Consider the following 11211-nt stretch of genomic DNA (forward strand, 5'->3'; position numbering starts at 1 on the left):
GAGCGCAATGACACAAACACGCAAAACAAAAACGCAAGATCCAGAAAAGACTTTTCCAGACGACCGGACGCAAAAACATCCAAGGTGGGAATGAGGAGAGGCAGCAAACACGCACCCAGAACGCCAAGCGAGGCGGGAGTGAAGGCTCCGCGTGCTCCACTAACCCACTTACCATAATCTCTCTGTTCTCTTCATTTCATAACTGTGCCTAAGTTACATGATACATTTGTCGTCTTTCCCATCTTGCAAATCAATTATTTTCATCAGAGCTGTTATCAATAAGATTGGCCTTTTGTGAGATTGCCGCGTGCCAGCTGGGTTTTACTGCTCTCCTTTCTGCGCAAAGACGCACCGCTTCCAAAGTGCGGAGAGATGGAAAGACTTTGTACTGTTGTTTTTTTTTTTTTTTTAACCAAAACTGGCTAAATAAACACGCTTTGTTTTTTTACCCGTGACTTAAAGATTAGGAAAAATAAAAAGTAAAAATCAAATGGAAGTGAAACTCATTTGCAAAGATTAGAGATTGTTAATCCTGTGATACAATCAAAGCTCCTGAAATCCGCCATGAAGCCAAATGAAAAGTGAGACGTGACTTCTTGATGCCGCTTTTTATTAACGCCACAAGTGATTTCTTCTGATTTAATACGAAATTCATCAACGTAAATGAATTAGTTTACAAATGAATCACGTCTTTGTGTATCAGTGTTGGAATAAGATCTTTTTTTAAATTTGTGTTTGTTCGTTTATTTATGTCTTTGTGTTTCTAACTTTGATGTTTGGAAACATGTTTAATTTAAATGCTCAGCTCATTGCGGGGAGGTTGAGTGGAAATGTTGGTTTTTGGTGGAGGTTCTAAAGGACCGTGGATCCACCGGTCCCGACCCGAACCAACAGAAATCTGCGCTTGGTGTGAAACGGTTCCCACGCTGGACTGTGCCGGGCACAACTGACACACTGCCACACTTTCCCACGCACGCGAGAGCCTCCTTAAAGCGCGCGGAGGGTGGTGCGCGCGTTCGCTCACGGGGCACGAGGCGGGCGGTGAGGATCATGTGTAGTCCACGCGCAGAAAGTAGGTTACAGGGAGCAGCAGATCTGTGAAGACTCGCAGGAGGAGAAGCTGCTCGTGTTTGCTCCAGCGTCATCGGAGGGAATACGCTAGAAAACCACAGAGACGTTTCCTTCAGAAAGGGAGGCTCACTCCTATGCAGACTCCTGTTTGTGACAGTTTTGTTTGTGCGTCGCTTTGGAGCGAATAACTGCGCCCTTCCCTGCGCTCGTTGCTTTCTTTTCCGCGCAGAGTTCCATGTTCCGAAGAGTTGGTTGAACTTCCCAGCCGAGAAGATGAGAGGTGAGGTTCTTTGTGCACTTTCCTTCTTAACTTCTGCTGTTTCTTGCAAACAACAAACTTAGCGCTTGTTTGGGGAGGCGCGGCGCTCCTGGTCCAAAGTGCGTCGGGGGCTGCGCAAACGCGCAAAGGATTCTGAGGGAAAACCGTTTCAAATCACAAATGAGCTGAAGCATAAACGTCTGTTTACTTTGTGTTTGTTTGTTTGTTGGTTTTGCGCTGAAGAAATGCACCTAGTTGCAGCTTAAGCCGCTTAATTTTCGCAAGTTGAGCCGCTGACTCCAGTTATGTAAGACAGAGGGGGGGAGGCAGTGAGCGGAGTGATTAATGGACGCTCCAGGCGCACTAAGACCTGCTGGCAACACTTGTTTACCACAAACAAGAAGCTTCTGTTTCCCGCCATCCATTCTGTTAAACCAACATTCCCATTTATTCCAAAAGTTGTCAAAGTCTCTGGTCAGTTTGACGGAATCTTTTTTCCCCATGTGTTTATAATTTTGTGTTCTTTTGCTGAGGTGTTACTTTGAGCGGCAGCCTGCGTGTTTTCAACTTTACCAACAGGATGGATGGCGGTCAGTCTGCGCGGTCCATTGACCTACTTCTGTCAATGACGGTTACATCGTGTGCGTGCGTGCGTGAAGGCCCCCCTGTCATCACAGATGAAACCGTTTCAGTTTGCGCAAAACAAAAGTTTTTTTTAAGGCTTCATCACTTTTCTTGACTTTTTTCAGCTGCTGAATCAGAGATTAGAATCATATAATCCCTGAGGCTTTTTGCCCCTCAGAAATGTTTGCATTTGTTTAGCATTTGGCAGCATCATCAGACCATCCTGCTCGGATGTGGCAGGCAGGATATGCGCACAGCCAGGACACACTTAACCAAGACGCCCTGCAGGTTCCGCTTCCTTTACAGCTAAAGTTACTGCAGAGTGGAGCTTTACTGACAGGGAGACTTTCTTTATCCGATTTTTGAGAAAACAACCATATAAGGACAGACAGGTGTGAATGTGAAGGTGTTAATTCCATCTCAGGAGGGGGTTCACTCTTTCATTAAGTCATTGTTAATATTTTCATCTTTTCTCATGTCTATTCTTGTTGCATGAAGCGGTCTGGCAGGTGTGCGGCAACGCAATCCCAGCCCAATAAATCTTTCTTACCAAATGAAAGTTCTATGGCAGCAGGAGAGCTCAGCTCTCAGCCTCACAGCTCCTCTCTTGTTAGGAAGGAACCCCTGAAGTTCACGATGTCAGTGTGCTCTTCGTGTCTGAAGCCACTTCGAAAGTAGAACTTTAACTTCAACATGCAAAATGTAAACACATGTGATAGCAGGGAGGCAGGAGATTGTTTAGTAAAATCTCATCTTTGACATCAGCTAAGACTGGGCTGCCCCAACGGGGTGTCATTTCGATAAAGACGGCGACATCTGAACAAGCGGAGAGAATTCAAGGTGACTGATAGCTGCAGCACAATCCTCTCTGTGTGGAAACTTTGGATTGAGCAATGTTCTTTATCCTGGTTTTGACTGGGTGGCTCCGGTCCTTCTGGGTTTAGACTTTGAGCACTGAAAGCACTTTTTCTCTTCTGATTATTAGCTCAGAATTGCTGCACATGGCCCCATTTCTGGGGGGGGGGGGGGGGGGGGGGGCTGTAGTTCTGTGCATGAAAAAGCAGAAAATGTCTTTCTTAATGCATGTTTACTGTAAGTGGTTTGCTCTATTTGAAATCAGGTCCAGTGGGTCGGAGTCTTTCCATGAAACTGTTTAGCCTTTGGTGCATTTCCAGCGAGCTTTTGGTTTCACACTTGCACACTGCTTTGTGTTCTGGGAGGAGTTCACTTCAATAGATCTTTCTTGTAGCAGCTGTGGTGGAGCGGTATGGCAGTTGATCTCTTATCGGAAGATTGCAGATGCGATTCATGCCTTGCCCACCAATGTGTTGAAGTGTCCTTGCGCAAGACACTGAAGCCCCATTTGACCTCTGGTGGTTATAGGTTGGCGGCAGTGTTTGACGTGTGTGTGTGAGTGGGACTGTGACTGTAAAGCGCTTTGGGCCATTTGTCTAGAAGATATAAAGTCATCATGTGAGGAATGTCTATGTGATGACAAACTCCTGCATTGGAATTGAATAAAATTCCGCTGCACCGACTCCTCCTGTTCTGCAGGATGCCGATTCTGTATGACAGCTATATTTGTATTAAACCCTGTCTGAAATTCGGGTTACGTGTACAGTATGGCAGGTGATATAAAATTGCTGGGTAAATAGGATATTGCACTCTGTTTGATAAGCTGGTTTGAAAGGACAAAGTCTATGTAGATGATTGCAACAACAACCATGAGAAACGGTTGATTGAAAGATGTGAATAACTTTTTTTGAAGGACAAACTGGCACCAAACTCTTTTCTGTGTCGTGTAAAATACAGTTTATGATCCAATCTGTCTGTTTTTGTGTGTGAGAGCCAGCTTTCCCCAGGTCTGACTCAATCATCCTTTTATAAATGTAACATTTTTCACAAAGTGAATGACCAGAGCAGCTGAGCTTTCCAGCATTGGGGTTTCAACCACTCCACCAAATTTCAGCTGAAGTTCTGCCCACAACTTCAGGGCTCAAACATCCCATGAAGAATCTGATCAGAACCTGCTGAAGGAGCAGTTTCAATACGCCCCAAAAACGCTTCAAAAGTTTGGGTTCTGCCCCTTTGAGGTAAAATGATCACAGTGTTGTTGACACTGAAATCTGCTCCCTTTGCAGTAGTGATGGGAGTTGTGCAACATCTGTTATCTAACAGACATGGAGAGTGCCCGTAAATATGATATGGTCGACTGCATTGGAACAAAAATAGATTTATGATTGTCGCCTGCTGAAATTTCACCCCCGAGCTGGAGAGATGCTGAGAGTTTTATGTCCTTCACCACTTTAATTCCCACAAAACAATTGCAAAAACAAACCGTACAACTTACTCATACCTGTTTTTCCTTTTTTGTGTCAATGAAAGGGGAACGAAAAGAAGAAAACTGATTATTTCTGTCTCTTTTACTTTATTAATTACGCCATTGATTAAGCCTTTCGTTCTTCTTTTACAGCAAAAACGAAAAAACAAAAGAGAGCAAACGCCAGCAAAAGTGGATTAAACACATTTTTAAGTCTAAAATATTCATAAAATAACCGACAGTTAGGAAACATAAAACTGTCATTTTATCTCCATAAACATATGTGGATGAATCACTGATTTGACTTTTATGGGATTTTTTTTATATAGTGTTTCAACTGAAATGGAAGTTTCTGCTCTGGTTTCATTTGACGGCTCCACCTTAAAACCCGTGAGAAATCAGACCATGTTGCCTGTCAGGCTGTGGTCACAAGCCCCGCCCCCTCAGCTGAATGGGAAACTGTGTCAGTGGAGCACTTCCTGCTCGCTGGCCCTGATCTCTATCACTCAGCTGACTGGCAGGTGAGACGGCGAGTGTCCGGCAAGGCCTGGTGTCCACGAGCCAATGGGAGAGCTCGAAGGTGGGGAGGGTTTGTCCCAGTTGCTACGACAACAGCCCCTTTGAATGAGTGCCTTCATGGAATTCAGCCAGACAGCAGTTATATAACAAGCTGGCGGGGGCAGGAGGGGTGAGGCCTTGAGGAGGAAAGGATAAAGGGAAGAGGGAGAAGGAGGTTTTCTTACATCAGCTGTTTTTATTTCCATCTCTCCATTTTGTTCATTCAGAGATACGTTTTTTCGTAAAAACGCAGACCTTGTTGGCCCTAATCGAGAGTCCGGGGTCATTCGTCAGCCTCTCTTGCTTTGACTTTGGTGTGACGCACATCGCTGACTGACTCATGTGATTGGTTCACAGAGGGTCACTCATCAAAGTGGCTTTCTTCTGAAGGACCAGTTGAAGCTTTTGCTCTGATTTAGCAGCCCTGTGTGATTCAGCAGAAGCACTTTTGGACTCGTTTGCAGCTGTGGACCAATGAAAGGCCGGGCCAACAGTCACCGGCAGCTCCCTGCAGCACCACAATGCGCCTTTGTTAACATGTTGCTGGTAGGGCAACAGCTGAGGAAGACGGGGCTGTGAAACTTTATAACCCCAGGTCTCGGCTAATGCAATTGACCTGCTATTCTGGGCTGAAGGAGGCCCGGCCACTTAGATAAACAGCATAATGAAAAGAACAGGCGGTTCTTGGGTAACAGCGCTAAGGCTACCTCAGTAAAAACAAGGCCAATAATATATGCACACCTAAACTTGACCCTTGTGTGGTTTCTATTACTCCTCAAACACAATGCTAACACGCAAAGACACTGAATGGAATCATTTTCATTTTGTTTGTTTTTGGTTTTTAAAATATTCTAAATGATCTTTTGTTCTCTGCACGATGAATGAATGAATTATTGTTTCTAAGGTTTTTGTCGGGTTTGTTTCAACATCGGAGCAGCATAAAGTAAAAGTTTGACCAAAACAACGAATATAATAACAAAAAAATCTATGAAATCCAACTTAAAACAAATAATTTGAAAGTTATAATTGAGTTAAAATCAGTTTCATGCCATCTGTTGCTTCAGTAAAGACGCCATTATTATAATAGAAATAAAATTAGGACTGAACTGGATTATAGTGACTGTTTTGATAGACAGACAGATAGACAGATAGATAGATAGATAGATAGATAGATAGATAGATAGATAGATAGATAGATAGATAGATAGATAGATAGATAGATAGATAGATAGATAGATAGATAGATAGATAGATAGATAGATAGATAGATAGATAGATAGATAGATAGATAGATAGATAGATAGATAGATAGATTGGGTGGTTGTTGGGTGGTTGGTTGGTTGGTTGGTGGATGGATGAATTGATTGATTTGTTGTTGTTTTTTTGTGCGGCACTTGAACACAGATTGTTAAATAAACTGAAATATTTTTCCTGTGTTACTTTTTCAGCTCAGATAGAAGTAATCCCGTGTAAAATCTGTGGGGACAAGTCTTCAGGGATTCACTATGGTGTCATCACCTGTGAAGGCTGTAAGGTGAGTGGTTTCCTGCAGCCGCCAGGTCATAAAGAAACCATCACACTCATCAAATGATCATGTAGTGCTGACAGTAAAGATACATGTTCGTGTGTTTTAGGGCTTCTTTCGACGCAGTCAGCAGAACAATGCTATGTACTCTTGCTCACGACAAAGGAACTGCCTTATTGACCGGACGAACCGGAACCGATGCCAGCACTGCAGGCTGCAGAAGTGTCTGGCTCTGGGCATGAGCCGCGATGGTGAGTCTAGTGGCTCCGTCTATCTGAATTTTAAGGTTCCATATGTTCTATCAAAGTAAATTTATAACTTCAGAAGACATTCTGGTGGTTCAGCTTTCTGGCCTTCCTGTTGCAGCTGTGAAATTTGGCCGCATGTCCAAAAAGCAGCGAGATAGCCTGTATGCTGAGGTCCAGAAACACCGGCAGTCCCAGGAGTGTGCCGGGGTCGGCGCACGTGAGGAGAATGCTGACCTGGCTGACCACGGCCGCAACTGCAGAAGAGGCTCCAACACCACGCTCAGCGACCTAGACGATATCCCCACACTGCCAGGAGGCCTGCTTTTTGACCTGCCCCTGACCCCGGGGGATCAAGGTGAATACTGCAACCTGGACATGCTGGACGGGAGCGCCGGCAGCAGCTCTTCCTTGCAAAGCTCACCAGAGCAGACCAACTTGGACTTTGTTGATGGAAACCAAAGCATCAAGCACGAGTACCAGCTGCTGCACGATTCTGGACTCTTCTCACACGCAATCCTTAACCCGGTACCAGAAGGCTGCTCCCAGATGGAAATAGGTCAGTAATTTTAACATTTCTTTAAAATTCCAAGAATTTTGTGTGATTTTAACATGTGAAAGATTCTAATAAGCACTTTCCTTCACATAGAACGCATAACTCAGAACGTGGTGAAGTCCCACATTGAAACAAGTCAGTTCAGCACGGAGGAGCTGAGGAGATTGGCCTGGACCTTCTACAATCCAGAGGAGACGCACTCATACATCAGCAGGGTGAGTATCTAAAGCATTCTGGGGGCTGACCTGTACGAGTTCTGTGGATTGTTGGGTGGTCTGGTGGAGTTTTGTGGAAAGGAGCGGCTCTCTGTGTTTGAAAAATGGCTTCTTTTCAGAACAACTGCACTGTTAAAACAGTAAAGATTTATCTTTTAAAAAGTGCTGGTAATCTTTAGATTGTAAGTCAGAACATTCTCATACACTCTGTCTTTTTGGTCAAGGATTGAGCCTTTCTAGAGATAAACTGGAGTTTTGAGACGTATGTTTTTGATTAGAAGGGAACATGAATCCTGTGGGTTGCAGTCTTCTCCTGTCTAAGTCGTGTTTTTTCTCTCTCTTTCAGTCTGCAGAGACGATGTGGCAGAAGTGCGCTGTTCAGATCACCAATGCGATCCAGTACATAGTGGAGTTTGCCAAGCGCATATCTGGATTCATGGACCTTTGTCAGAACGATCAGATCATCCTCCTGAAAGCAGGTCAGTGCACGACGACAAAACCACTTCCTGCAGGCCGATGCTCGCAGCTCCCACAGCTGAGTGGAACGGAATTAGCGGGCAGACTGTGGTCTTCTGATAAAAATAGCTGTCATGTTGCTCTCAAGTGGTGTTTGACTTCTCAGCATCACATGCTTGCAGGATGGTTTAAAAAGTTCTCTGTGGGAGAACAGCTTTGTTTAAATCCTGCAGCTTCTTCAGGGCAGTCGCCTCAAAACAACAAAAAAAGCTGGCGAACAGGACGGCCCGTTCAAAATTTTAATCCCAGACGAGAATGAGATTTTGCTTTTGGAAATTAGGCTGGCAATGCATTTTTAGTCCAAACTTTAGAGGAAATTCCTGTGTGATGATCTGTCATAGAACACTTAGCATTTGGATGAAAACATGACAGATTTGAAACGAGGTCGACCTCTGACCGGAAGATGGCAGGTTCACTTCCCCTCCCTATGGGTATGAGATTCACGCGCCATCAGTGTGTGGCTGCCGAAGAGGCTCCACTTATCCTCAGAAGGTCTACGTTTCATCTGTAGGTGATGATCCACGTGACAACTGACACAGAGGCGATCCTAATGTTTGCCAGTAAACTCTGCATTAAATTCCACTGAACAAGTGTCACACGTATCAAACGCAGGGATTGTTAGTTTTTCTATTTTATAGTGTTTTTACAGAAAATTCCTAATTGAATCAAACAAGCCTAATGACTAAAACAGGTTTTGTTAAACTAAGTTATGTTATGCTTAAAAACTTATTATTTTTCTTACAGGACCATATTTCTTGTAAGAAAAACGATCTTTTTATGTTCGTAAGATGCAGTTTCTGCAGTGCTCATTCTGGACTTTTGTGTGTCACCAGGGTGCATGGATGTTCTTCTGATCCGGATGTGTCGCGCCTACAACCCCATCAATAATACCTTGTTCTTCGATGGGAAGTTTGCCGGCGCCCAGCTTTTCAAAGCTCTGGGTGAGTCCGCCGCCCCTCCCTTTCCCTCAGAGAAGTGTTAGGAACGGATGAGCTCCCTGCTTCAGCTTCACCTTCTGTGTTCTGCTTTGCTTACTCTGTTCTTCTCTTGCCCCCAAGGCTGCGACGACCTGGTGAGCGCCATTTTCGAGCTGGCGAAGAGCCTGAGCCGCATACAGATGACAGAGGAAGAAATGGCTCTCTTCAGCGCTGCAGTGCTGCTCTCGCCCGGTGAGATCATCATTCCTATTTAATTAACTGCTCTGAGAAAAACTGGTCAAACTGGTGTTGGATTTACAGTAAATAGAAAGTCCAACTGTCTGATGTTTGACTGATGATGCTTCTCTGTGAGGCATTTTCAACTGTAACCAGGACTTTCACCTGTTTCCATTGTTTCAGAAGTCAGTTTCAAATGAGTAAAATTCCTAGTAACTGCGCTGATGAATGAATTGCGTCATCTTCTAATATTAAATCTGTCCTACAGCCGTCCTGGAATGAAGGACCAGATTGTTTTTGCATTTTTTTCTTTCTTACTGCCCCTTTGAGGGAAAGTTTAACCCCTGCCTCAAACTCAAAGAGTCACCCACATGTTTTAAACAGTAAAGTGGGTCTTAAGGGCTCTCGTTGGGTTTTGGTTATTAAGAAGCTGCAAAAAATGGCCCTTTTAGCGTTAAAGGTTGCAGACCCCTGATCCACCACCAATGTTTCGTTGACCTTTGACCTCTGGAAAAGGCTGCATCTTGAATTTCCCAAGATAATCACTTTTAGGCCTATCTACAAATGTAATTTTGATCTATCGTCTCCTCAGCATCGTCGGGAAGCTGCTTGGGAAGAAATGTTGGAATTGGAGATTTGCGGATTTTGAGCGGGGCTAGTGTGGGGAGCTAGCAAAAGTTGCATTCCTTCCACAGAATGCAAATTTTGAAGCAGTTTATTGTGAAAATTAAAGAAATTGTTGGCTCAAGCTGAACAAAACAATATAAGACACGATATGAATATATTAGGAATGGGGGCGTGGCTAAAGAATCTGTGTTGCTAAGGAAATTCAAAAATTTACTCTTGCAAATTCTTCTTAAAACTTGATTGTAACTGAAATAACAGTTTTTATTTTCCATTTTTCTGTCTCACACATATGAGACTTTCTGATCGACCCCCCCTCCCTCAATTTGAAAACAGTCTATCAGCAGAACTTGGATCTGTGAAACCAAACCCTCTCCTGACTCACTGGAAGGTGCAGCAGTGCTCAGGTCCCCCCCCCTTCCCCCCCACTACCTCACTGTTTTTGAACACTACATGACGCAACACAAAGGTGACAGAGAAGTCAGCTACCCCCCTGAGATCAGGCTCTGCAAATACAGAACAATCAGAGGTGAAAGCTCAAAGGCCAGTGATAACCACTCTAAATATATGGGGGGGTGGGGGGTGGGGGGTGGGGGTCTTTTGGATCTCACCGATCAGTCCAGACTCGGATCAGATGTACTCTGAAGAAAAGAGATACAGAAAGGTGCTCCACTGGATGATTTATATACATATATATATTTGGTCGACAGCTGAATGTGGGTGGAGTCAGCTCTGCTGGAACAGTGCTGTTTCACTCCGCCTTCTCACGCTGAGAAGGTGGAGCCGCCCTGGCGTTGACTTCGGATAGTGGCATTGAGGGACTGTGCAATAACGTTTTCCCGGCGCTCCTGGCACGTTGGTGGTTTGACCGCCGCTGCAGCACTAAAACCAGACGGTACCAAAAATTCAGTCAGAAGCGGCACTTTCTGATGAGGAAACTTTGAGCGCCGGTTCGATCGGCACTTTTGGCGCCGAGCTCAGAGGCGCTCGGGGAGATAGCTGGGCTCTCTGTCAGCACAACACTGAAGACCTTCAAGGCTTTGATCACTGTGTACAGTTCATGTTATTGTGAATGTTTTTGGACGTGTTTCCTCCTGGCGCTCATGCAGGATCCTCTTTGAGTTTGAGTCATAGCTTCATTAGGATCTAAATTAATATATAAAAGATGAAATGTAATCTTTGAATTTTGTGTTGGTGTGATTCATCGTTTCAAAATTTTCACCCTTTTATGCACTGTTTTTGTTTTGTTTCTTTTCTCGTCTGTTTAGTGTCCTTTTTGTCCGGCAGAGATGTAACTATTTTTTTTAAAAGGTGTCTCACTAAAAGTTTCTCTTATGTCATGATCCTTCTCTCTGTGACCTTTCTACTTTATTTTAAGACAGTTCTTTGAAATCAGTGTAGATTTTAACATGAAATAATTTATGACAGGGTGATGAAGATCAAGAGGTTTTAACACAGTGATGTGTTATTATTGCACAATGGTGATTCTGTCTGTGGTTGAAGAATGTAATAAAGTCTTTTTACAGTTGTAATGAAGATTGTGG

At 44.1% G+C, this 11211-nt stretch overlaps 1 protein-coding gene across 1 annotated transcript; it reads left to right on the forward strand.

The window, feature by feature from the left end:
- The first annotated feature begins 1005 nt into the window (after window positions 1-1005).
- rorca (RAR-related orphan receptor C a) lies at window positions 1006-9770 on the forward strand. Its single transcript, XM_078945728.1, has 8 exons — window positions 1006-1351; window positions 6281-6366; window positions 6467-6608; window positions 6724-7161; window positions 7252-7373; window positions 7720-7852; window positions 8723-8830; window positions 8948-9770. Exons 1-8 carry the CDS (start codon window positions 1345-1347, stop codon window positions 9079-9081), a joined length of 1170 nt encoding a protein of 389 aa, XP_078801854.1. The 5' UTR covers window positions 1006-1344; the 3' UTR covers window positions 9082-9770.
- Window positions 9771-11211: the final 1441 nt, after the last annotated feature.

The sequence above is a fragment of the Oryzias latipes genome, chromosome 4 (assembly GCF_053564925.1).
Source record: "Oryzias latipes strain Hd-rR chromosome 4, Olatipes_Hd-rR_3.1".
NCBI lineage: Eukaryota > Metazoa > Chordata > Actinopteri > Beloniformes > Adrianichthyidae > Oryzias > Oryzias latipes.

What these genes read in the sequence shown, in the direction of transcription:
- rorca (XM_078945728.1), top strand. An exon ending in TCTGGGCATGAGCCGCGATG is followed by an intron (nt 6,609 to 6,723) that starts GTGAGTCTAGTG and finishes TTCCTGTTGCAG; the next exon opens with CTGTGAAATTTGGCCGCATG. An exon ending in GATCATCCTCCTGAAAGCAG is followed by an intron (nt 7,853 to 8,722) that starts GTCAGTGCACGA and finishes GTGTGTCACCAG; the next exon opens with GGTGCATGGATGTTCTTCTG.